The sequence below is a fragment of the Zingiber officinale genome, chromosome 1A (assembly GCF_018446385.1).
Source record: "Zingiber officinale cultivar Zhangliang chromosome 1A, Zo_v1.1, whole genome shotgun sequence".
Taxonomy (NCBI): Eukaryota; Viridiplantae; Streptophyta; class Magnoliopsida; order Zingiberales; family Zingiberaceae; genus Zingiber; species Zingiber officinale.
Genome location: NC_055987.1, coordinates 22,383,770 through 22,408,530, shown reverse-complemented (window position 1 = coordinate 22,408,530; position 24,761 = coordinate 22,383,770). Strand labels below are relative to the sequence as shown.

The following is a 24,761-nucleotide window of genomic DNA, read 5'->3' as shown; positions in this document are numbered from 1 at the left end:
ATTTAAACCTTTTCTCTTATAGTTTTCTACAAAAGATTAAGAGAAATGTTTGATATCTTTCCTTATTTATAGTTAAAAGAAAGATTTTAGTTTTTGATAAAAATTTTCTTTTTTAACCATCTTCATGATTTTAAAAGAGAGTTTTAAAATTAAATCTTTCCTTTTATAGTTTTCTACAAAAGATTAAGAGAAAGATTTGATATCTTTCCTTATTTGTAGTTAAAAGGAAGATTTTAATTTTAGAAAAAACTTTCCTTTTTATAGATCATCTACATGTTTTAATAGAGAGATTTTAATTTATAAAAATTTCCTTTTATAATCAACCATGAAGGGAATTTTTAAAAGAGAAATTTTTATTTTAAAATTTTTGAAAATAAATTAGGAAGTTTTAATTTTATGTTTAAAATTTTCCTTACTTGGAAGAGTTGTAGGGGCCGACCACATTAAGAGAAAAGGAAAATTTTTTTATCAATTAAATTTTTTATTTCATTGGCAAGGAAATTAAGGAAGTTTTAATTAAAACTTTTCTTATTTGCCAAGACCAAGGAATATAAAAGAGAGGATAGAGGTGCCTCACCTCATAACAATACATTTTCTAGTATTCCTCTCTTCTCTTCCTTGTGATGGCCGGCCATTCTCTTCTTCCTCTTCCCCTATTCTTCTTCTTAAGTGGTCGACGACATCATCTTCTTGGAGAGATCTTGGTGGTCGGATTTTGCTTGAAGAAGAAGAAGAGATAGGAGACATTGTTTCCTTGCATCCCTTGGAGCTTGGTTGGTGGCCAAAGTTCTTCATCTCAAGGAGTTTGTTGATTGACCGAAACTTGCTTGAAGAAGAAGGAACCTTGATTCTCGGTAGATAATATCACACCACGTCAGAGATCTTAACAAAGGAGGTGGGGTCATGTGAGAAAGGATTATAAGATAAAAGATATCTTCATTGACATACAATATTTTAGGTAGAACTAAAAAACAAATCCAATAAGTTTATATGAGACATTTCATAGAATAAGCAAGTGCTTGAATTAATTATTTTAGGTAATAATCAATATGCAGTCTTTTTTCTGGAATCATGAAAGAGCCGGTTAAGTTTAGAATTAGTCAATTTAAAAAGTTGGATATCTAAATTATAAAAAATAAATAAAAGGGACATGTCTTTTTGATATTTTATTACAAGGACATCATATTTATTATATCCCCGCGGGTCATCCGAGTTGGTATGTGGCGGGTGTTGCCACAATGAGGTCGCAGGGTCGATCCTCGGGACAGCTGGGGAATAAATTTCCTATCCCCGTATTACACCCTATCCGTCACATACTCACTCGGATATTACGATTTACCTCTCTCGTGATGACCTTGAATTGGATACGACAGGACGAACGTTTCATCTTTTATCATAATATTTATTAACTACGTAAGACGTAGAGGAATGAGGATATATCGTGAGACGTGTCGATTATGAACACAATGGTAGCTAGCAATTCCTAAGTACATCAGCGGTTTCCTTTTGTCATAATATTTATTAACTACGTAAGACGTAGAGGAATGAGGATATATCGTGACACGTGTCGATTATGAACACAATGGTAGCTAGCAATTCCTATGTACATCAGCGGTTTCCTTTTGTCATAATATTTATTAACTACGTAAGACGTAGAGGAATGAGGATATATCGTGAGACGTGTCGATTATGAACACAATGGTAGCTAGCAATTCCTAAGTACATCAGCGGTTAGGAAATTGAAACTGGAACTGGTTAATTTAGCGGATCGATACAATGTTCTCGTACTAGTTTTCTCTTGGAGCAACACTGGGCTGTAGAAAAGCAATGACCAATTCCAAATCACCGACCCATTATACATGGAAAAGAAAATTGCACCCCACATTGAACCAATCCTTTAAACGCAACCATCCATTACAATGTCTTTACTATTCCGACAAAAAATATTCCGACTACAAAGATCTGGATGGCTTCTAATTATAATTATTCTTCTAGGCAACGGCCAACGGGTTCTTGGGCTGCTTATTTGAATCTGAAAAAAAATGATAAACACTAAGACTTGAGTAACAAGCCCTCAACATATGCATGATTAACCAATAGGAGGAATGACATACCAGTAGTCCATACGCTATTCTCACAGCCAAGGGGAATCATAGAGGGGAGTGACAACCGCCTTGACTTGCATATACTTCTCGACTGAATCGATTCCTAGGTCCTTCCCAAACCCACTCATTTTGAAGCCACCAAAAGGGAGGTTCCTATCCAAAGCAGAATAGCAGTTGATCCAGATGTTGCCTGCACGGACTGACCTCGACATCCTGTTTGCTATGTCCAAGTTCTTCGTCACGATGCCTGCTGCCAATCCATATTTTGTATTATTCGCCTTCTGGATCGCCTCCTCGATAGTCCTAGTGAATAAAAATAAATGCAAATGTTGTCAGGAATTGTCATCTTTCTTTATGCAATGCAATTTGCCAATTCAACAAATGCAACTTCACTCAATTCTTTATCACTTAGATCTGTGCAACCTTCTCTCAAGCTAACTGGACGACACTTACTTGAACTTCATGAGGGACATGACCGGTCCAAATATTTCCTCCTTGGCAATCACCATGTCCTCCTGTCAACATGTGGAGGCACATTTGATACGCTGGCAAACAGAGTGTCAACTAGCTAGACACGGCACAAGAAGAGAGTCTCACCGTGACATTTGCAAATATTGTGGGTTCTATATAGTAACCTTTTTCACCCCAGGCCTTGCCGCCTGTAAGAATGGTTGCTCCTTCTTTCTTACCTTGCTCAATGCAGCCAAGGATCCTTTCAAATTGCTTCTTATCGGCCTTCGCAGAGGAATACTTGGGTTAGTATGAATTGATGGGAGGAAAAAGAGATTACAAAGGACAGTTATAAAAGGTACCTGAGGTCCTTGATGAACCTCTGGATCAAAAGGGTCACCGATCTTCCAGTATTTAAGACTCGCCACTGCCTTCTCCACAAACTCATCGTAAATTCCTTCTTGTACATAGACTCGCGATGCCGCTACGCATACTTCGCCCTGGAGAGATCAGACCACCGATATGGTTACTGGCTTGTAGATATTTCTTTGAATAAACAATTTTGCAAAACTAAACTATGAAAATTCCGGAATTGCCTTGTTGTAGAATATTGCTCCAATGGCAAGTTCCACAGCCTTGTTAATATCTGCGTCGTCAAAGATGATCAATGGCGATTTTCCTGCCAATTCAAGCGATACGGGTTTCAAATTGCTTCGCGCTGTGGCTTCCATGATCGAACGCCCTACTTCGGTGGATCCTGTGAAGCTAACCTGCGATCATTAAGAATGTTATTCCCATTAAAACTATGCTGTCTGCTATTGCAGGTTAGACTGGAAGGTGGAACAATTGGACAATCTAGAATTTTACGTTCCTAGTTATTTTGCTTGGAACTTACATGGTTGATGTCCATGTGAGAAGCGATGGCAGCTCCCGCAGTTGGGCCAAAACCACTCACAACATTCAGAACACCATCTGGAATTCCTGCCTGTGATAATCAAATGTGAATTATTTCATTTTTGTTAAATGAAATATGAATCTCTGTTAAACGTTTACTGACCTGTTTAGCTAAGTGAGCGATGTAGAGCGCAGATAGTGAGCTTTGCTCCGATGGCTTGACAACCATGGTGCAACCTGCAGCCAGAGCAGGTGCGACCTTGAAGAAGAATACGGCAGCGGGAAAATTCCAAGGTATTATGAGCCCGACCACCCCAATGGGCTCCTTGAGTGTGTATCCGTGCATCGCACCAGACATCTTTAGTGTTTGGCCGTGGATCTTATCTGCAGCGCCGGCGAAGTAACGAAGCATGTCGGCAGAACCTGGAACATCATAAAGCTTGTTGAGGAGGAACAACTTCCCCACCTCCAAGGCGTCTAGCGTCGCTATTTCCTCTACGTGTTGTTCGATCAGGTCTGCAAACTTCATCATAATCTTTCCTCGTTCCTAAGAAGAAAAAGATTCAGGTCCGAATGATTGGATCAGTAAACCAATATTTGCTTTGCAGTGAGAAAAGCGGAACAGCAATTGCTCGGATAGATCTGCTTACAAATCCAGTGAGGCGAGGCCACTTTCCATGGTCAAAGGCTTCTCTTGCAGCATCCACTGCTAAATCCACGTCCTCTTTGTCACCCTCGGCCACCATGGTTATCACATCCCCTGTGCGTGGATCGATCGTCTCAAACGTCCTCCCTGAATTAATCCAGAGACTATCGATCTCACTTTCAATTTCAAATACTTGCATATGTAAACAAACTACTATGACCAAATTTGGAGGATATACGGAGAGCATGTTTCAGTATTCCCAACTTCATTAATTACCTTTGACGGCATCGACGAATTCGCCATTGATGAAGAGCTTGGTAAACTTTATCTCTGGCTTCTTGAGTTCACTGCCCATTGTATTCCCTGAGCAAAAGGCCGTGCAGAGCAGCAGGTGTGGGAAGGAGGGTGCCTGCCGGCTTGGACAACTCCTGCTTTAATAAGTAGGGCGGCTGGAGGTGCAGATGGGTTTCGATGGACGATCCGACCATCGCGCACGACGCACGTGACCAGGAAAAATCTTTCCATTGCGTATTTGGTTGGTCAATCACGGCGTTATATTCAAACAGTTCTAGATCTAGAGCAGCAATCATCTTAAGTGGCATTTAGCTAATCTATCTTTAGACAGATGATAATATTTCAGAGGGTATATAATTTCTAAAAAAAAATTCCCTTACTTCCCAATCATTTGGAGTTGGCTATAAACTAATCCTGCATGGGCGTAATTACCTCTCCATAATGACTAGAGAATTGATATTTTCCTCTTGGATTCGCTTTTAGCCGATCTCAATACTCTTCTTTACTGTTGGAAGTTTTCTGAAAGCATCGTCGCTGGAAGAGTACTTATAAGTTCACTCCTGAGCCTTTCTTCATTGACAATCAATTGGATGATGTAATGACAACTATATGGGAAATTTTCAAATGCAGCTCTTTCCACGATCGAACAGCTTTGACTTATTAATTATTAGACTGGCCAGAAGCATAACATTATCGTTAATCAAGATTGAATCGCGCTACATTCAACGGCAGCGAAGCTTCCTTGATGCAATTCTTTTTTTTTTTTTTAAATTTTTATGAAGCGCAGTTGCGTCTAAGATTTGTTCCAGTCGCATTAGGTCATTTTCTCCTAACAATGACAGCTTCATCCCTTCCATTCAGATAACAGGGCCAATCTTGTTTTATGAAATTGAAACTAAGTTTTATCCCGAAAATGATTATATTTAAGAAGAAATAGTTATTGAAGGTTTTCGTGAAGTAGTAGCTTCAGTTAAGGAGAGTGACCATCTGTAGCACTAAATTCATTTAATCAGCTAGAGTCTGTTACACAAAAGGCCAACAGAAGTTGGAGCCTTTCGCAGATCATACAAAACAGCAAATGAAAAGAAATTTTACTGCCCAACTTTCTAAGTCTTATCTAAAAAGCAAACATGGAGTACAAATGTTTTTAGTATGATAGTTATTATTTCTAAAATAAATTAGATGTAAGGCATCTTTTTCATTTATAATCTCAATTATAGAGCAACGGTACAGACGTAGGCAAACTAATGCGCTTGTTGAATTCATCCTTGATGTGGCAGCAATCACGCGGAATTTTAATTAAATAAAAAAATTCACACGGCCCTTCACCTCCTCAACCCCACGCACGGTGCTCTATCTATCGCACGCCACGCCTCACGCCGCATGAGCAATTGGTGCCGCCGCCTTCCTCAATCTTCCTCGCAACCGCGGAGCCCCAGGCACGAAAGATTTTGGTTTCGATCCTCTTTGACCTTTTTTGTCATTGGGTTCGAGTAGTTTTGTAAATCTTTGGAATGAATTTCCTTCGAGCTCTTTTCTCATCGTCCTGTACAAGTGTTCGTCAGTGATTCTGTTGATAGATCTAAAGCATAAAAAAAATACATAAATACAAAAATGATAAAACTCATAATGATCTTCCATAGTAGATCTTGATCTTCACTTTTTGTACAAAACGAAAAACTCACAGTGATGCTCAGAGAAGGAGATCGGAGAAGATATCGAAGAATAACTTGCCGTTGGAAGAACGACCACAATACAGTGTAACAGGACTCCCACTGTTCTCAACAATTTTCAATGCTTCAGGAACTTTTTCAATCAGACAGATTGCTGCATAATTGATGCGCAAGCCACACAACTTCCATTGTCAACAATGCTACAAAAGCCTAGCCATATAACTTCTATTGTCGACAATGCTACACAAGTCAAGCTACACAACTTCCATTGTTGACACGGCTATATAAGTCTGCTTCTTGTTATTCCATGAGATGATGCCACCATTTAATAAGAAAGTATAGCTAGATGTGGATTTTTTATAATTAAAGCCTCCTGTCCAATTTGCATCTATACAACCCTTCAGGCTCATCATAGATCCTTGGAAACAGATACAATAATCTATTGTCTTTTTTGAGGTATTTTAATATCTTCTTCATCGTTTTCCAGTGTCTCGATCCTAACTTTAACTGGAAACGACTAACTAAGGCAACAACATAGCTTATGACAAAACGAGTACACAACATAGTGTACATTAAACTACCAATAGCGCTGACATATGTTTTTTTTTTTATTTCGGCTATTTCTTCATGAGTCTTAGGATACATGTTGGAGCAATCCCAATGGTCCGCGGGACCATGTGTTTTGGTGTTTGGGCAAAGGGTTTAAGTTAGGTTCACCCTTGTATTTGATATGTGTATTTGAGTTATGCAGGTTTGCAGGATACACATGTGACCCAGGTTGATGGCTTCGGGTCCAGTGAAGGATGGAGCATCCGAGGGACCGTGGACAAGGCAGCGAGGACAAGGGCCGAGGGAAGCGACTTCGAGGCATACGCGAAGGATGGCATTGACCGAGGCTTGAATGCATCCGAGGGACGAGAGCCAAAGGTCTTGAAGGTAAAAGGTCAAAGCTACAAAGGAAGCATCAAGTGAGTCATAAGGGTGAGGGTATGAGTGCACGGAGATTGTACTCGGAGTAAAATCATAGTTTTAGGATTTTCTGTAGATCTTGATCAAGATGTCGATGCTTTAGCAGCCGGAGCGTGCAGGCGATCGCCGGTGTAATATGTGGAATCGAGCCGTTGGGATGTGACTCCAATTCTCCAGGAGCATTGCAGCATGTTTTAGCGATCAGGTAGGCGGGTTTTCACCAAGTGGCCTATAAAACCAAAGCTTGGGAGCTTGGTTTGAGTTGACGAAAATAGAGGTGGTTAATCTCTATTAGTAGTCTACTTGTGCCCTAGCGTCAAAAGAGTTCTTGTGAGGGTTGTGGTGAGGTTTCTCCACCCACAAGGAGCTACGTGAGCTAGCCGGAGTTTCGGGGAGTAATCCACCAAGGATCGGATCGTCCACCTTACGGACAGCCGTGAGTAGGAGCCCTAATCTCGAACCACGTTAAACGATCGTAGCTTGGTTTGCATTTCTTATTCTTGTCTTAAGCTTTCTTTGTATTCATATTTGTAGTTAGTATTAGATTTCATGCGATACTAACAATAGTGTAGAAAGCGAATTTGGGGGTGCCGTCTATCCAACCCCCCAACAAGTCGGCGAGGACGCTCTCCGTTGGACTAACCGCCAAGGAAGCACAAGATGACCGGCTTGATAAAACCGCCAAAGTTCGAAGGAGGAAGCTTATGGGATATCACCTTTTGGATGGTGAAGATGAAGAACTTCTTCGAGACGGATTGGGACACAATGATGGTGGTGGAAGAGCCATTTGAAGTCCCTAAAGACAAGAAAGGGAAGAAGCTCCGAACACGACATTGGACGGAGGAGCAAACCTCACGATCGGAGGCAAACTCAAAGGTAATAGCAATTTTAATTGATTTATTGCCTCCTAATGTGATAAGTGGTGTAGGTAAATATGAGAATGCCCATGAATTGTGGAGTAAAGGGAAGAAATTTCCATGGGAGGAATTTTTGCCTACACAAGAAGAAGAAGAAAAATCCGAAGAAAGTGATGAAGTGGTCCAAGAGGAGAAGACGGACCAATCGGATGTGGAGCCCAAGGAGTTGGGTTTAGTAGCTCAAGAAGAGGAGGTGGAGCAAACGGAAGTTGAGTCACGCTCAATATCCGAGGAGGAGAAGGAAGATGAGGTATCATCTACATCCTCAAGAATTGAAGAAGATTCCAAGACAAGTGAAGAAGATGAAGTCTTGGAAGTCAACCTAGTGAGTACCTCCACCGAAGCAAAGTCAAAGGAGCATATCATTTGCTTCGGTTGCAATGAGAAGGGACACTACAAGAGTAGGTGTCCATTGGGTAAGAAGAAGGTAACTCCTGAACCCAATCAAGTTATTTTGAATACTAACATGGGTTGTAGGAATGAAGAAGCCCAAAGGAGGAGAATGTGCATTACATGCTTCACGTGTGGGGAGAAGGGCCACTATCACACAAAATGCCCCAAGAAGAGGGAAATCAAGAAGCTTGCACATCTAAAGAAATGGGAGAAGAAGAAGAGGAGCTCAAATCAAGGGGGAGCTTCAAGGGTAAGGGAGGTATACCCTAATTTGAAATGCAATTCAAATTTTCATGTTCCCATGCATGCTAGGAGAAATGATTGTGATTATCATTGTATGCCCATGCAAAATTTTGGATTTAAATATCATGATAAGAATAGGGTAAATGTTGATCATAACCCTAGGAAATCTATGCATGAAAAATCTAGAAACAATAGACCTAAGGAGACCCAAGGCATTAATCCCAAGAAGGGGAGACACATGCCTAGGAAGGGTAGGTCTAGGAATGTCCAATTTGGACAAATTAACTCTAGGGTTAGAAACCTTGAGAAGGAGAATCAAGCTTTAAGGGGAAAGCTTGATAAGTTGGAACAATTCCTTAAGAGATTCAATGTTGGATCTAAGGAATTAAGGATGATGTTGGGTAGCCAAAGACCCAACAATGATAGATCGGGCTTGGGATACCGATCTAGTCCCTCCAAGGTCAAAAGGAGACCATGTGCTAGGGTGGCACATGATCATGGCAAGAGAGAGTCCTCCAAAGCTAAGGGAAAGTCTTATGCTAGGGTTGCATATGACTATAGCAAGGAGAAGCCAATAAATGGCAAGGGAAAACCATTTAATGGTAAGGAGAAATTAACCAAGGACAAAGTGTCCAAGGTTAAGAAAGTTAGATTTGTAGGCCAAGTTTCACCGGGGGTGGACCGATGTAGCCTAGCCATTGTGGATGAGTCACCTAGGGAGGTGACTAAGGTTAAGAGCTCTAAGAGTCAATTTGGGACCCATGGCCAATGGATCTCAAGGGGGTTTTACTTGGGAGTCTAGACAGGTCATGGAATGTGCCAAGTGGTTTGGAGACGGACTTGAGTCTCAAACCTAGGGAATTGGCACACATGGGTTGTGTTTCATGCTTGAAAATATGACATTGGGGTCACATAGCATGATAATTGGTTTTGGATGTATAGATTCCATATAAACCAATGCTAGGGATGCATTGTGGGTTAGTATGGGCAAATACATCAAGAGGAAGCCAAAACTAGGACTTTAGGTCAAGGTTCAATTGAACTTTTTAGCTAATTTTGTGTTTTGTGTCAATCTTAGGATTTGTGATAGATATATTTATATATATATTTTTCCCAAGTAGATATTGATATAATAGACCTCTCCACAAAATTTGGAGATTTTTGGAGGTCTGTGGAATTTCTGGCGCATTTATGAAGTTGGCCAGAAAAGGCTGATTTTTTCATGAATAGTGTACCATCGGTTGAATGCAGAACTATCATTCGAGTAACACACCTAATGTCTCAAGCTCGTTTTCATGGGGGCATCGATGATACCGAAAGTGTTTTACCTGGGTTTAATTCATAGATGTATGGGATCCATGGGTGATACATACATGAGTTTAGGGTCATTTGGATAACAAGTTTTCAATAATTGGGATATTGTTGGAGAACTTTTTGGATGTTAGGCGAAGGGGGAGAAGTAAGGTTTAGTTGGGAAAACCTGAACGTGCCTTTGCGTAGGGGGAGCCTTGGGATAGGTTCTTAAAAAGCCCGTTGTAAAAATCCTAGCTCATGGGGAGCGTAGGTGTAGGGAGAATGCATGATGCATTGTTTGGCGGTTGCCAAGTGTGTAACCTTGGCAACGTAAGTCCATTCGGCATTGTAAGTCCATTTGTTTAGCATGTTTATTTGCTATATATTTTCCCTAACTTAAACGTATTGCCAAACACCAAAAGGGGGAGATTGTTGGAGCAATCCCAATGGTCCGTGGACCATGTGTTTTGGTGTTTGGGCAAAGGGTTTAAGTTAGGTTCACCCTTGTATTTGATATGTGTATTTGAGTTGTGCAGGTTTGCAGGATACACATGTGACCCAGTTGATGGCTTGGGTCCATGAAGGATGGAGCATCAGGGACCGTGGACAAGGCGGCGAGGACAAGGGGGAGGACTTGGCATCACGAATGATGACATTGGGGACAGCCGGGCTTGAATGCATCCGAGGGGACGAGGAAGTAGTCTTGAAGGTAAAAGGTCAAGCTACAAAGGAAGCATCAAGTGAGTCATAAGGGTGAGGTATGTAGATTGCAGAGTAAAATCATAAGGGTTTCTTCAGATTGTTTTAAGTACTCATCTTCATAGTGATCGGTTTCAGCAATCTTTCGTGCCTCAGTCGGGCAATCAAATTGTATGGCGTGAGCGCGGGATGTGTAATCCGATTTCACGGAGGGGCGATCGTAATCGCATGTTTTAGCAGGCCGGGTTTTCAACCTATAACCAAAGCTGGGAGCTTGGTGTGAGTTGAATAAGGTGGTTAATCTCTATTAGTAGTCTACTTGTGCCCTAAGCGTCAAAAGAGTTCTTGTGAGGGTTGTGGTGAGGTTTCTCCACCCACACAAGGAGCTACGTGAGCTAGCCCGGGAGTAATCCACCGAATCGGATCGCCCACCTTCCGGACAGCCAGTGTGAGGGCCTAATCTCCGAACCACGTTAAACGATCGTAGCTTGGTTTGCATTTCTTATTCTTGTCTTAAGCTTTCTTTGTATTCATATTTGTAGTTAGTATTAGATTTCCAACTAACAATAGTGTAGCGTTGGTGGCGTATCCTATCCAACCCCCTTCAGCTTCAAGCGATCAGGTCCAGTATTTGGGCGCCAGTCATCCATTTTCCGATTGTCTCGATCCTAACTGACTAACTAACAACATAGCTTATGACAAGACGAGTACACAACATAGTGTACATTAAACTACCAATAGCGCTGACATATGTTTTTTTTTATTTCGGCTATTTCTTCATGAGTCTTAGGATACATACTTTTGTTCAGAACAGTATCTCTCGCTACAAGTGTTTGTCCAATGTTGCAATCTGATATATTGAAGTGTTGCAGCATCTTAGTGATATAAGTTTCTTGAGACAAACCCAAAAGCCTTGTGATCATCTTTCATGATCTTCACTCCTAAGATGCACTCAGTTTTTCTTCAAAAATAATACTCTTCATTTGGGTATATTCTTTTGTAACTAGTCGAACTTTGTATCGATTAATCGATTCATCCATTTTCTTGTAGATTTTGAGAATCAATTTATTCTTTCTCATTGACTCCAGTTCCTCATCCCCAACTTGATTCTTTCTCATTGACTCCAGTTCCTCATCCATTGCAACGTACCTTTTTTTTTTCTCTAACTGAGTATCTTAATGCTTCCTCAACCGTTTGAGGTTCATTGTGTCAACTGAGAGTGTTATTAATGTCTTATTCTCAATATCAAACCATTTTTGAGGTTTAATTTTACAAACACTTTTTCATAAGTTGGGTTATTGAGAAGTCAACTTATGACTTGACAAATCACTCCCACTGGATTGACTAGACTCAAACATCTCTTTTGACACCTCTCTTGTTGATAATATCTCATCCTCTTAAAAAAAAGAACACTTTTATCAACATCACCTCTGGTTGAGAACTCTGTTTCGAGAAATGTCGCATCTCTCGAATCTATTTTATAGATGGTTCCATCTAGTTGCTTACCTATGAAAACATAACCTTTGGAGGTCTCATGATATTTAATAAAGATACATTTCTTTTTACCCCTATGCCCCAATTTTCTATACTTGTGAAAACTATCATGAACATAAGCAGCTGACCCCAGGGTCTCAGATTACTTAAATATGATTTTTTGCCTGTCCAACATTCATATGGGGTGGATGGAGCTGATTTTGAAGGCACTTTGTTAAGTATATAGGCCGCAACTAATAATGCATCTTCCTAATAAGAGATCAGTAAATTACCCTGCGCTATTATAGACGAACCATATCTAGAAGAGTTATATTTCTTCTTTCAGCAACCTTATTTTGCTGTGAAGTTCTTGTGATGATTAGATGTCTAATAATCCCTCTATCATTACACATTATCTTGAACTGATCAAACAAATATTTTCCTCCATGGTCAGTACGTAAAGTCTTAACTCTACGTTCCATTTGATTCTCAACTTCGTTCACATAACGATTAAAGCAATCTAATGCTTCTGATTTATGAGAAATCAAATATACATGACCAAAATGAGAGAAATCATCAATAAATGTAATGAAATAGGAAGCTCCATGTCTAGCCTTCACATTTATTAGACCACAAATAACCGAATGAATTAATTACAATGATGATTCAACTCTTATAGCCTTACTAAATGGTTTCCTAGTTACTTTTCCAATAAGACAATGCCCACATATAGATAAGTGAATCTTAGCCCAAGTGCCCAATAGACCCTCTCTAGCCAACCGATTCATACGTTCTTGTCCAATGTGTCCTAATCTAGTATGCCAAATCTCATTAGTGATATCTGCATTACTAGTTAGAGTAATGTTTGAAAAACAACCGTTAATAGCACAATTGACATATAGTTCTACAACAAAAACCATAAACCCTTTTGATAAAAAATTATATCCGATTGACACTGAGTCAATCTTAAGTCAACACTTTGGCTATAAAAATTAATACAATACCCTAAATCAAAAAGACCTATAATGGAAACAAGATTCCGTCGAATTTAGGAGCATATAGGACATTATGTAGAAACAAAATACTACCACCATGGAGGTTGAGTTTGCAAGTATCGACTCCTTTGACTTCAACTCTTGCATTATTTCCTATATAGATCCATTTGTTGTCAGCTGGCACCCGTCGGTACTCTACAAATGTAACTCACTCTCGAGCTACATGGTTGGTTGCTCTTGAATCTATAATCTATAAAGGATAAGAATCAACTAACAACACTGAACTAGCAACAAAATGTTTAGGAAAAGAAGACACACTTGGATTTTCCTTTCTTCTTGATTAGGCCCTATCCCACAGCAGTAGTTTCTTTCTTCTTTCCCTTCCCCTTCTTGAACCATTTCCTTTTCTTGGATCTAGATGATCCAACAGAACCAATAGCCACATAGGCTAGTCCAAAAATCATTGCAGATTCAACTCTCCGCCTCTAATTCTACATGGCGTGAGATGTCAATGAAAGTCTTAATACTCTCACTGTGAATTAGGGTCTGCTTCATGGTATCCTGAGAATCTGGAAGGGTATGAATAACTGTTTGAACCTATTATTCATCGGTCAACTCATGACCAACAGTTTTAAACTCCTGAATCATGTTCGACATCTCCCTGAGGTGTTGAACCATTGAAAGATTCGGACGCTGCTTATTGCTGCCAAACTTAATCGTCAGTTGTCAAAGCTTGCTCAAAGTTACTCCACTATATTTCTCCTTAAGGCCTACCCAGACTGCATGAGCCGTAAGATACAACTCATATTCAAAAACTAGGTCATTTATTATTGAACTAATCAATATTCCCTTAGCAGTGGAGTCCTTCTTCTTTCATGCCTTATAGGCATCAAGATATCGTCTGTTCTATGTAGTGGGACAATCTACAGGTTTTTCCATAACCCGTTTTATAGCCTCAAGAATATATTGTATCTTGAGTTGCCAGATTTCGTAGTTATCCTCATATAATTTCTCTTTTCTATTGAGTTTAGCTATGATGTTCTTATTTGTCATGATCTAACATAAATAAACATATTATTTAGTATTTAGTGTAATTCATATGCATGCAGTTTATGATTGACTCATTGTTAATTTGATTTGGTTTACAAAATCAAGTAATAACTACGTTTCCACTCATCATTTGTATGATCCAATTAAATCAACATTGATCAATACTATTACATATATCCCAACAGATGAACTAATCATTATTCTACCATGATTACTTTAATTAAATGAACTAATCATTTAATAAAATGAACTAATCATTATTCTATCATGATTTCTTTAATTAAATGAACTAATCATTTAATAAAATAAACTAATCATTTATTATGTGTCATGTAGAGTAATCAACATATGAATGAACATATCATTTACTTAAACATGTTGCATATTGTTAACATATAACAAACTGACATGAAATAAATAGACTAATACTTTTCATACATAATGACAGTAACAATAAAAAAATTCTAACAAATTAGATAAGCTAACACCACTCCTACTAGGACAAACACTAATGTAGTGGTCAACATAATCCCCTTCCACTTGGATTCATTTGAGGCAATCTCAGATAAACTAACTTCAAGATTTTTAATTTGATCTATCATCAAAACTTCTTCAGAATCCTCCTCAGATTCTTCAGGATCCTCCTCTGGATCCTTTTCAAATTCTTCAGGATCTTACTCTAGGAACTCATGGTGAAGTAGTTCTACACACAACTATGCATATAAGATTCTCCCTTCGGAGAGCCTCCATATCTGGTGTGCTACCACCTTTGGAGTCGCTGGTAGTGAACAAATCAACCCATGTCCTGTAATTATCCAGGATTAGAAACTCTTCTCGTTCGAGTTTCTAAGACTGGTAATCATTCGTGCCATCTATAAATTAAAATTAAATAAGTCAGTACAAAACTAACTAACTAATACAAAATCGGCTTAATTCAATTTATATTGGCATAGAACCAACATTATTAATCAAGAAGAACAAATCTTCTTGATTTTTAGGAGTCTAAATCGACTGACTCATTTGATCAGTCGATTGGGAATCCAGATCCTGTGCTTTATCCAATGTCCTTGTTAGAACTAATCTAATTGGACAGGGATCTTCTATACTATGTTATGTTATTGTTTAATCTAAGTCCATTTAAGCCAATCTCAGACTTATTGATCAAATTCAAGTCCATTTGATCAACCTAATGTCCATTTGATTAAGTCTGACCCATTAGAACAAATCTAATTTATTTGATCAAATTTGACCCATAGAACAAATTTGGTCATTTAATTATATCTAGTTCAAGCCCTATAAAATCAACCCAAATCGATTTTGGTTTGGATAAAACTGGTTCGGTTAAACCAACTAATAGTTTGAACAAGACCAGAGTCTAATTGAACCATCATGGTCTAATTAAATCAATCAATGATTTAAATCAAATCTAGGTCTGATTGGACTAATCTGATTTGGTTAAACCAACTAATAGTTTGAACTAGACCTAGGTCTGATTTGAATTAAAGTGGTTCAAACCAATTTAGTTTGGTTCGGTGAAATAGATTCGTTTTAAGTCAAACCCAACCAATTAATTAAATCTAGGCTCAGTTAAATAATTGATATGTCATGCAATGCAATAAAAGCAAATTAAGTTTTATTAATATGCATTTAACATGCATAAATAACAAACATTATTTTGTTTTTTATGAAACCACGCCTTCTGCCCAATGCCGAAGCATGCCTGTTTCTTCCGTCGAAGGCACACCCACAAGCACACCAATGTCATTTCTGCCGCCCCATGCAGTGGCAAGGTTGTTAACTACTACAATCAACTGTCGATCTTCCAACGCTGTTTCTAGCGCTAGCCAACCAAGGACACCTATGGCTATCCTCTTGACTTGGTCACTGGTGTTTTACGACCATTCCTACATGTCAAGCATGTGGTTGGCAGCAGTCGCCAGTTCCTTTTCTCTGAGGTGACTTGTATTTCCCAGCACCCAGCGATGGTGGAAGATCATGACACTGTCGCGATTTCACTTTAGATGATAGCTCCATCAGCGATTTCTTCGGCGATGAATGCGTGTATACCATTCGAACAATTCTAAAGATATATTTGTACATATCTCTTGGCTTATCATTTTAGGCATTTCAATTTAACAGATTTATGTGTACACTATTGGGATCTTAGATGGCTAGAGGGGGGTGAATAGCCTCTTTGAAAACTTAAACACAATCTTTCTTAAAGAAAAACTTGTTAGCACAGCGGAAGTAGAAAACTAAAACGAAGGAAGAAAAACACACACAGCAGACAAAATGATATACGAGGTTCGGGGATAACTTGCCCCTACTCCTCGGCGTGTCCGTAAGGAGGACGACTCCTTGATCTTTTGGTATATCACACCCCGGACAAAATCCGGCTAAAGATGTCTCCTTCTTGGTGGAGCAACCTCTCAACAGAGTCTCAGTTGATTATAGAATTAAGCACAAGACTTACAGTGGCTGAGAAGAATAATCAGATGAGCTTACAGCCACGCGGAGAAAAAAACAGAGCAGAGAGCGCACAACGACCTTCTTAGCAAGGAGCTCACAGCTTCACCAACTTGCTTTCTCAAAGGATTGATCGAAAAGAAAACAGAGAATTCAGTTCCCTTTCTGAACCTCTCTTCTTCCTTCTTATGTCTCTCTGCTTTACTGGCTCGAATCACCGCCGCCTGCAGAATCGCTGCTGCCAACAAGGCGTAGCCAATCACCTCTCCTCCTCATCTGTTTCTCTGAACCCATGCTAATGGAAATCACTGGCGTCTCTGGATACGAACCAATAAGTAGAGGTCAAACTGAGCGCAGCCCAATCGCAATCATATTCGCCAGTGAACGTTGATGCCTCAAATGCATCTGTTGCAGCAAATCACAGTGAAAAGAGCACTTGTCTTCTTCTCTTAATGAAGCTCAATTTGAATTCAACCATGAGAGTGTGACCTGCAACCTGCAAGCTAAAAAGACTCACAGCAGATGGTTAAAAACAGATGGGTGAAAACAAATACGGCAATCAGAAAAAGTGCATGCAAAACAAACAATACCGGTGGGTCGTGTGCGAGGCCGATCCACACTTTCATTCTGATCGGATGGCGCGCGGCCGATCAGGAACTATCTGATCGGTCCCGGACCGATCAGATGTCGCTCTTTCAAATGCGCGACGCGGCGGTCTCGGACCGACGATCGGTAAAATCCGGATAGACTATCGATCGATTTCGATAGTGCGATCGACTGTCGCTCGATACCTCGATTCTTGATCGGTCGCCGGACCGATCGGTGTCAAGTTTCACTGGATCGATGTCCGCCGACCGATCCTCTCAGCTCGATCCGGGTGAGCCCCTCTCGACCTAGTCGAGAAACGAGCTCCCTAGCCCTCTCCGACTTCATCGGTCCTAGAGAACGAGCTACCAAGCCCTCTCGACTTTGCATGCCAAACTTCCTTCTTGGACTTTTCAACACCAGTCCGATCACCCTTGATCCATCTGGATTTTCCTGCCTGGCTTCACACCAGGACTTGCACCTAACTTCACTCACTAGGGTTTCACCTAACTTCACGGGACTTGCACCTAGCTTCACTCACTAGGGTTTCACAGGCTTCACTCACGGATTTCCAATCTGGCTTCACTCACGGACTTTCAATCTGCAGCTTCACTCACGGGACTTTCCAACTGTCTAACATCCCAGTTAGGACTTCCTCAATCAGGTCAACCAAGTCAACCTAGATTAGTAATTAATCTGAGTTAAATATCTGATACAAACTTAAATCAGTGTCAACAGCAAAACAACATCCAGGCCAGACTGTATCAACAATCTCCCCCTTTTTGTTGTTTGACAACACGATTTAAGTTTAGATCAGAAATGCTCATATACCCATAATTTTTAGGGAAATCAGGATCCTCCCCTAAGACGGATATACCTTAGTTATCTTCTCCCCCTTTTTCATATTGACTCGATGAAGTCAATTCATCACTTAACTTAACTTAGTCGAATAGGTGCGAATTAGGTAAGAGGATTCAAAAAGACTCAAAGTCATCCTCTCCCCTAAAATCAACCTTTCATTCAAAGTCATCCTCTCCCCTAAAATCAACCTTTCATTCATTTCTAAACTTAGTTATCTTCTCCCCCTTTGTCAAACACCGAAAAGGTGCGAATGGGGTGATAAGACTCAAAAGACTCCCCCTTAACCCATACTGTCTTGCACCTAGAGTTCCCTCTAAGTGTATAATATGACAGTAAGAAAGAGATAATATACAATCAAGTCATGGCATAGGAACAACATATTAATATGAACTGAAGCATAAGGAAAAACAAGAAATGGACAAATGAATAGCAAAAATATATGAGTAGCATAAGTATCCAGGTCAGACAAAAATATCCAACAAATATCATCCAACATACAGACAGGCAAAATAACACATAGAATGTATCAATCAATTTCCTCAACACGAGGAACATCATCATCATCCGCGGGAGGCTCGTAACCCTGAGGCGGCATGCTGGAGCTCGAAGGTGGATGGCCCGAGAAATGCTGCGGAGGTGGGTAGTTGGCCATCCGGCCAGTAGTTGGTCCTACTGCGTCACACGGCATGCAAGTCATCGTGGGCTGTCGATCCGAACACGATCCATGGAGCTCACCCGGTAGCTCATCGTGTCGATCAAGTGACTCTCGCTCGGCGATGCGCGTAGATCGAGGATCGGCCTCTCCCTCGTCGGCGGCGGGAGGAGCAGCAGCAACAGGAGCAACCTGTCGTGGAGGTCCCCGTGGTAACTCACCTAGTGGTCTTCCATCCTTCCACCGAACATCCCCATTTTGTCCTATGATTCCAGACTTGGAAAATGCCCGCTTCCCAAGTCTGTAATCCTGTCTGACCATCTTGACTATTCTACCCTTATAGACATCAATCTGAAGGGTCTCGAGCCAATCTGTAATTATATGCCCATAAGGCATATAAACAGTGGAGCTGCTAGGCTGAGAATAAGAGATGATCGAAGAGTAGATACTCGACATGATATCAAAGTCGAGACGCCGACGTAAACCATAAAGCATAAGACAGTGGTATGGTAGGATCTCTGATAATGGTTTAGATGTGATAGGTAGAAGGCAGTTCGTGACAATCTTAAAAAGAATGTAGTCTTGAGGAGATAATCTCAAGGCTGCAAAAGTAGGGAAGTCAACATCTAGCTCATCTAGTCCATCAGGTCTAGGGTGTCCAAAGAAATACTCATAGATAGAGTCAGGTGATACATCAAGAGGAGGTAATGACTCTGGTAAATCAGGATAAATAGGAAAAGGATCTCCTGAACACATACGACACCCTAGATACCCAAAGAATTCTCTGATGGAGAAATCGATAGTTCGTTTAGCGACTCGGGTTTTATAAACACCATCACTGTTCTGATGAAGATTATTATAGAACTCAGAAACTAGGTCAAGGTTGATGTCCCTTTCTAAGTAGACTACCGAGTCAAGTTTATAATAGGCTAGGGTTTCGGATATAGAGGGATAAAATTCATCCATGTACTTTCGATCCACAGATTGACATGGAAGCAGCTTGAATGTCCTCTGTTGAAATGCTTGCTCAAACTGGCGGTTCGGGAATCTTGAAGAAGAAGAAGGTTGAGGTCGGGAGGGTGCATGGGACTTGGATTTCTCAGGTGACTTAGATTTAGAGGTCCCTTCACCCACTACTTTCTTTCTAAGGGTTATCAAAGTGGTAAAATGGGGCAATGAGTGAGCACCGGAGCCACCAGCACCAAAAAAAACATATATGGTGAGAAATGAAACTGAACTGCCAAAGTTTTAGAGAGGTAGAGAGTTACCTTGGTGCCATTGAACTTTTGGCTAGAGTTTCAGAGTGCTAGAGCTTCAGCTAGGGTTCGGCTAGAGGTCCGCGTGCAACGAGAAGAGAAAGAGTGAGGTGAGGGAAGGAGTCGGCTAGGGTTCTGCGTGAAAGAGGAAAAGAAGAGATCGGGAAGTTTTAATGGTTTACTGATGGGTATACAGTTGATGAAATGATCGGACGGCGGTCCGATCAGGAGATCGCGATCGGAACGTCCGATTGATCGGAGGTGTGTTCGATCGCGGCGAGACCGTCGGGAGCTTCCGATAGCAGGACCGATCGTGAAACCCTCGATCGGTCGTGGAGACCAATCAGGGAGCCTCTGATCGCCTGATCGGTCCGTGGACCGATCAGGAACATCCACGGTCAGTGCTCCTCCCGATCGGTCGTGGAGACCGATCGGGCTCTGATCGGTCCCGGACCGATCGAGGTCGATCGATCGCTTGCCTTGACCCCAGGGACTCGGTTCCCGACATCCAGATATCGTCTCTCGATCGATCGTAGAGACCGATCAGTGTCTGATAATCAGTGACTTTAGTGTCTGAAATTCGTATCGACAGCTCTGAAACTTGGTTCAACAACTTCCAAGTTCAGAACCTAGGATCTGAAGAGCCCACAGATTATATTCACCAATGAATATTTCCTAATGATGAGCTCTAATGATTTTGAATTATCAAGGGCTCGAAAGTTTCAGACACTTCATAACAAATGTGTTGAATCTCAAAGTTTCAAGAGAGAAGTTTGTGTTAGTTGTTTGCTGAAACTATGATTTATAGTGAACCAAGGTAATAAATCTGACTCAGGCTATCGGTTCACGATATATCCTTCCTATGAGTAGTTACAAGTTTGTCAAAATATGTCACATTTCTTCACCAACTTGTCCTATTTTCAAACAAAATCAGGAAGGTATCAATCAAGGGTATCAATCAACACATCAACCAGGTTAGATGATTTCTAGACACAGATCCAACCAAGATTCCTTGGTTGGAATATATGAGTAAGATCTAGGAGCCAAATACACATGAATTATGTAATGGCCTTCCCCATACTCAATTTATGTCTCTTCAACCTAATTATTCAAGGGATGCATGATACATTTTGAATAATTTGGTTGATCCTAGCATCTCACCCCATTTCTAGCAAACAAAAATATTTTGTTAAACCTTATAGTTTGTGTGAGATGTCCCCAAGTTGCCCAAATTAATTTTCCAATTTCTCTTGTCATTTTAATGGTCCTTATTGATCATGATGTGGTCAAAATGACTTATTGAGCCAAACACATTCCCAATTCCCTCCTTAAATGACTAAATTCATTTTCCGGAAGGGGTTTGGTGAAAATATCGACTAAGTTTAACTTTGACTCAACATATGTGAGTGCAATGTCTCCCCTAGCTACGTGATCTCTAATGAAGTGATGACGCACTTCAATGTGTTTGGTCCTAGAATGATGGACTGAATTTTTCGTTAGGTTTATTGTGCTAATGTTGTCACACAACACTTGCACTCCTTTATATGAAAGTCCATAATCTTCTAGAGTGTGAATCATCCACAACAATTGTGACACACTCTCTCCCATGGCAATGTATTCAGCCTCGGTCGTGGAGAGAGCAACACAATGTTGCTTCCGACTTGACCAACTAATCAACGATGAACCTAAAAATTGGCAACCCCCACAAGTGCTTTTCCGATCCAATTTGCATCCAGCATAATCGAAATCGGTATAGCCTATCAAATTAAAAGACTCCGTACGAGGGTACCACAGTCCTACTCTAATTGTGCCCTTGAGATATCTTAGAATTCTCTTAACTGCAGTTAAATGAGATTCCTTGGCACAAACTTGATATCTAGCACACATGCCCACAGCAAAAAGTATGTTCGGTCGACTAGCTGTGAGATATAGAAGACTACCGATCATGCTTCTATATTGCGTTAGATCAACTGGTTTCCCACTCTCATCATTGTCAAGACGAGTGTTTGTCGCCATTGGAGTGGACACTTCCTTAGAGTCACTCATGTTGAATTTTTTGAGCATCTCTTGAGTGTATTTCGTTTGATGGACATAAATTCCATCTCGAGTTTGTTTGATTTCAAGTCCAAGGAAGAAAGTCAATTCTCCTACTAGACTCATCTCAAACTCACTTTCCATGTGAGAAATAAATGCATTCAAATAGCCCTTGTTATTTGAGCCACAAATTATGTCATCGACATACACTTGGGATACAAAAATGTTTTCACCATCTCTACGCAGAAATAGTGTTGGGTCTATTTAGCCTCTTACAAAACCCTTTTCTAGTAAATATGTTGACAACCTTTCGTACCAAGCTCGTGGTGCTTGTTTAAGCCCATAAAGTACTTTCTTGAGCTTGTACACGTGGTTTGGAGCTTCGGTATCCACAAACCCCGGTGGTTGTTCAACATAGACTTCTTCTTTAATAAAGCCATTTAAGAAGGCAGATTTAACATCCATTTGATAGAGCTTGAAACCTCTATGTGCAGCAAAAGCTAGCATCAAACGAATGGACTCTAATCGGGCCACGGGAGCATAAGTCTCATCATAATCGAGAACTTCGACTTGACTATAGCCCTTGGCTACAAGTCTTGCCTTGTTTCTTACAACTTCTCCCTTTTGATTTAACTTATTTTTGAAGACCCATTTAGTTCCAATAATGGTGGTCTTCTTAGGTCTCGGAACTAAGTCCCATACTTGGCTCCTTTCAAATTGACCTAATTCGTCTTGCATAGCTATGATCCAATCAGGATCGTGCAATGCTTCATCAACTAGTCTTGGTTCAATCTCTGAGATTAAGGCAACCTCATTGGACTCATTTCTAAAGAATGATCTAGTCCTAACCCCTTGTTGGATGTCTCCCACAATCTGGTCTTGGGGATGACTAGAGGCTAACCTAGACTGCCTTGGTGTTGGCGGTGCCTCATGAGTGGTCTCACTCGGCACAGGCGAGGACTCAGTATCAGGCAACGGGTCTGCCTGAGTTCTTTGTTGCCCTTGCTCATCATCATCAGAGTCAATTTCGACTCTTTCCATGTTTGGATCATTCAAACCTAGCCTTCTAAGTTCGAATTGAATTTCTTCTACATTCCTTGATTGATTATCAGGGATTTCTTCGAAAGCTACATCCGAGGACTCTTCAATCAATTTAGTCCTCTCATTGTAGACTCGATAGGCTTTGCTGGTAAGAGAGTACCCGACCAGTATCCCTTGATCAGCCTTAGCCGTGAACTTCCCAAGATGATCCTTGGTGTTCAAGATAAACACCTTACAACCAAACACCCTAAGATGTTTAATTGTAGGCGGTTTCCCAAACCAAAGTTCATGGGGAGTCTTTCCTAAAAACCTATGTATTAAAACTCGATTTTGCACATAGCAAGCTGTATTCACAGCTTCAGCCCATAAGTAGCTCGGTAGTGAGTACTCATTGAGCATGCTTCGTGCAGCCTCTTGTAGGACTCGGTTCTTTCTCTCCACAACCCCATTTTGTTGTGGGGTCCTTGGAGTAGAGAACTCATGCCTATATCCCTTTTCTTGACAAAACTCTAAAAACCTATGATTTTGAAATTCCCCACCATGATCACTTCTAATGGTTTTAATTGTTGTCGATTTTTCATTTTCAGTTCTTCTACAAAAAGAAATAAAAATATCTATAGTTTGGTCCTTATGTTTCAAGAAGAAAGTCCATGTGTATCTAGTAAAATCATCAACGATTACCAAGCAATATCTACTTCCATTCAATGATATTACACTACTGCAATCAAATAGGTCCATGTGCAATAAATCTAAAGCAGTAGATGTACTTACAGTGCTTTTACCTTTATGAACAACTTTTGTTTGCTTACCCTTTTGACATGCATCACATAGTTTGGTCTTGTGGTACTTGATGCTGGGTAAGTCTCGCACTAATCCTTGGTTGGCCAACTTCCGGATGTTCTTCATGTTTACATGTGCCAACCTTCTATGCCATAGCCAAGACTCTTCTTCTTTCGACATGAAACACTTAATCAAAGCATTAGTAGCACTTTTAAACGATACTTGATAAATATTATCAACCCTTGTGCCTACTAGTACTGTGTCAAGTGTGTCAATGTGTTTAACCAAACATTGACTTGAATGAAATTCAATTGTGTAACCCGTATCACACAATTGACTGACACTTAGGAGATTAAAAGTCATCCCCTTGACTAGAAGGACATTCTTGATATGGAGACATTCGGATATATGAATGTCTCCAACTCCTACAACCTTAAGGCTACCATTATTACCAAAAGACACATTACCTCTACTTTTGTTTTGAATGGTTGTAAACAGTGATTTGTCCCCGGTCATGTGCTTGGAGCATCCACTATCAACAAACCAAGTTGATAGATGCTCCCCCTCGACCAATGCCTACAAGACACGGAAGATAGAGGTTTTAGGTACCCAAATCTTGGGACCTAACGCTTCTACAACGAAAGACCTAGGAACCCATGCCTTGGTCATACCTTTCCTAGTTCCATGAGCCCTAGAAACATGTGATCTACTATTTTGAGTTCTAGACATTAGAGAAATGAAACTCGACTCTTTGGGTTGATACCCTAGCCCGGCCTTGTTGTAGACTACCCTTTGGGCATTTAGAATCATGTCTAGAGTCTTAGAGCTAGTTGAGAACTTCTCAAGCATTTTCTTGAGTTTCTCAACCTCACCCTTTAAAGCCTTGTTCTCATCCTCAAGGACTTCTAGATGTAGGTCATCGACCTCATCTTCCCTAAGGGTCCTTAAGGTTTTTACTTCTTCTTTTAACAATTTATTTTCTGTTTTTGACT

The 24,761-nt window shown here is 40.5% G+C and overlaps 1 protein-coding gene across 1 annotated transcript; it reads right to left on the bottom strand.

Moving 5' to 3' along the window:
* Positions 1–1,820: 1,820 nt before the first annotated feature.
* LOC122020710 (aldehyde dehydrogenase family 2 member C4-like) lies at positions 1,821–4,526 on the bottom strand. Its single transcript, XM_042578724.1, has 10 exons — positions 4,372–4,526; positions 4,100–4,242; positions 3,613–3,996; positions 3,451–3,540; positions 3,152–3,325; positions 2,918–3,055; positions 2,703–2,840; positions 2,559–2,620; positions 2,115–2,408; positions 1,821–2,032 (listed from the first exon to the last, which is right to left on the bottom strand). Exons 1-9 carry the CDS (start codon positions 4,448–4,450, stop codon positions 2,135–2,137), a joined length of 1,482 nt encoding a protein of 493 aa, XP_042434658.1. The 5' UTR covers positions 4,451–4,526; the 3' UTR covers positions 1,821–2,032; positions 2,115–2,134.
* Positions 4,527–24,761: the final 20,235 nt, after the last annotated feature.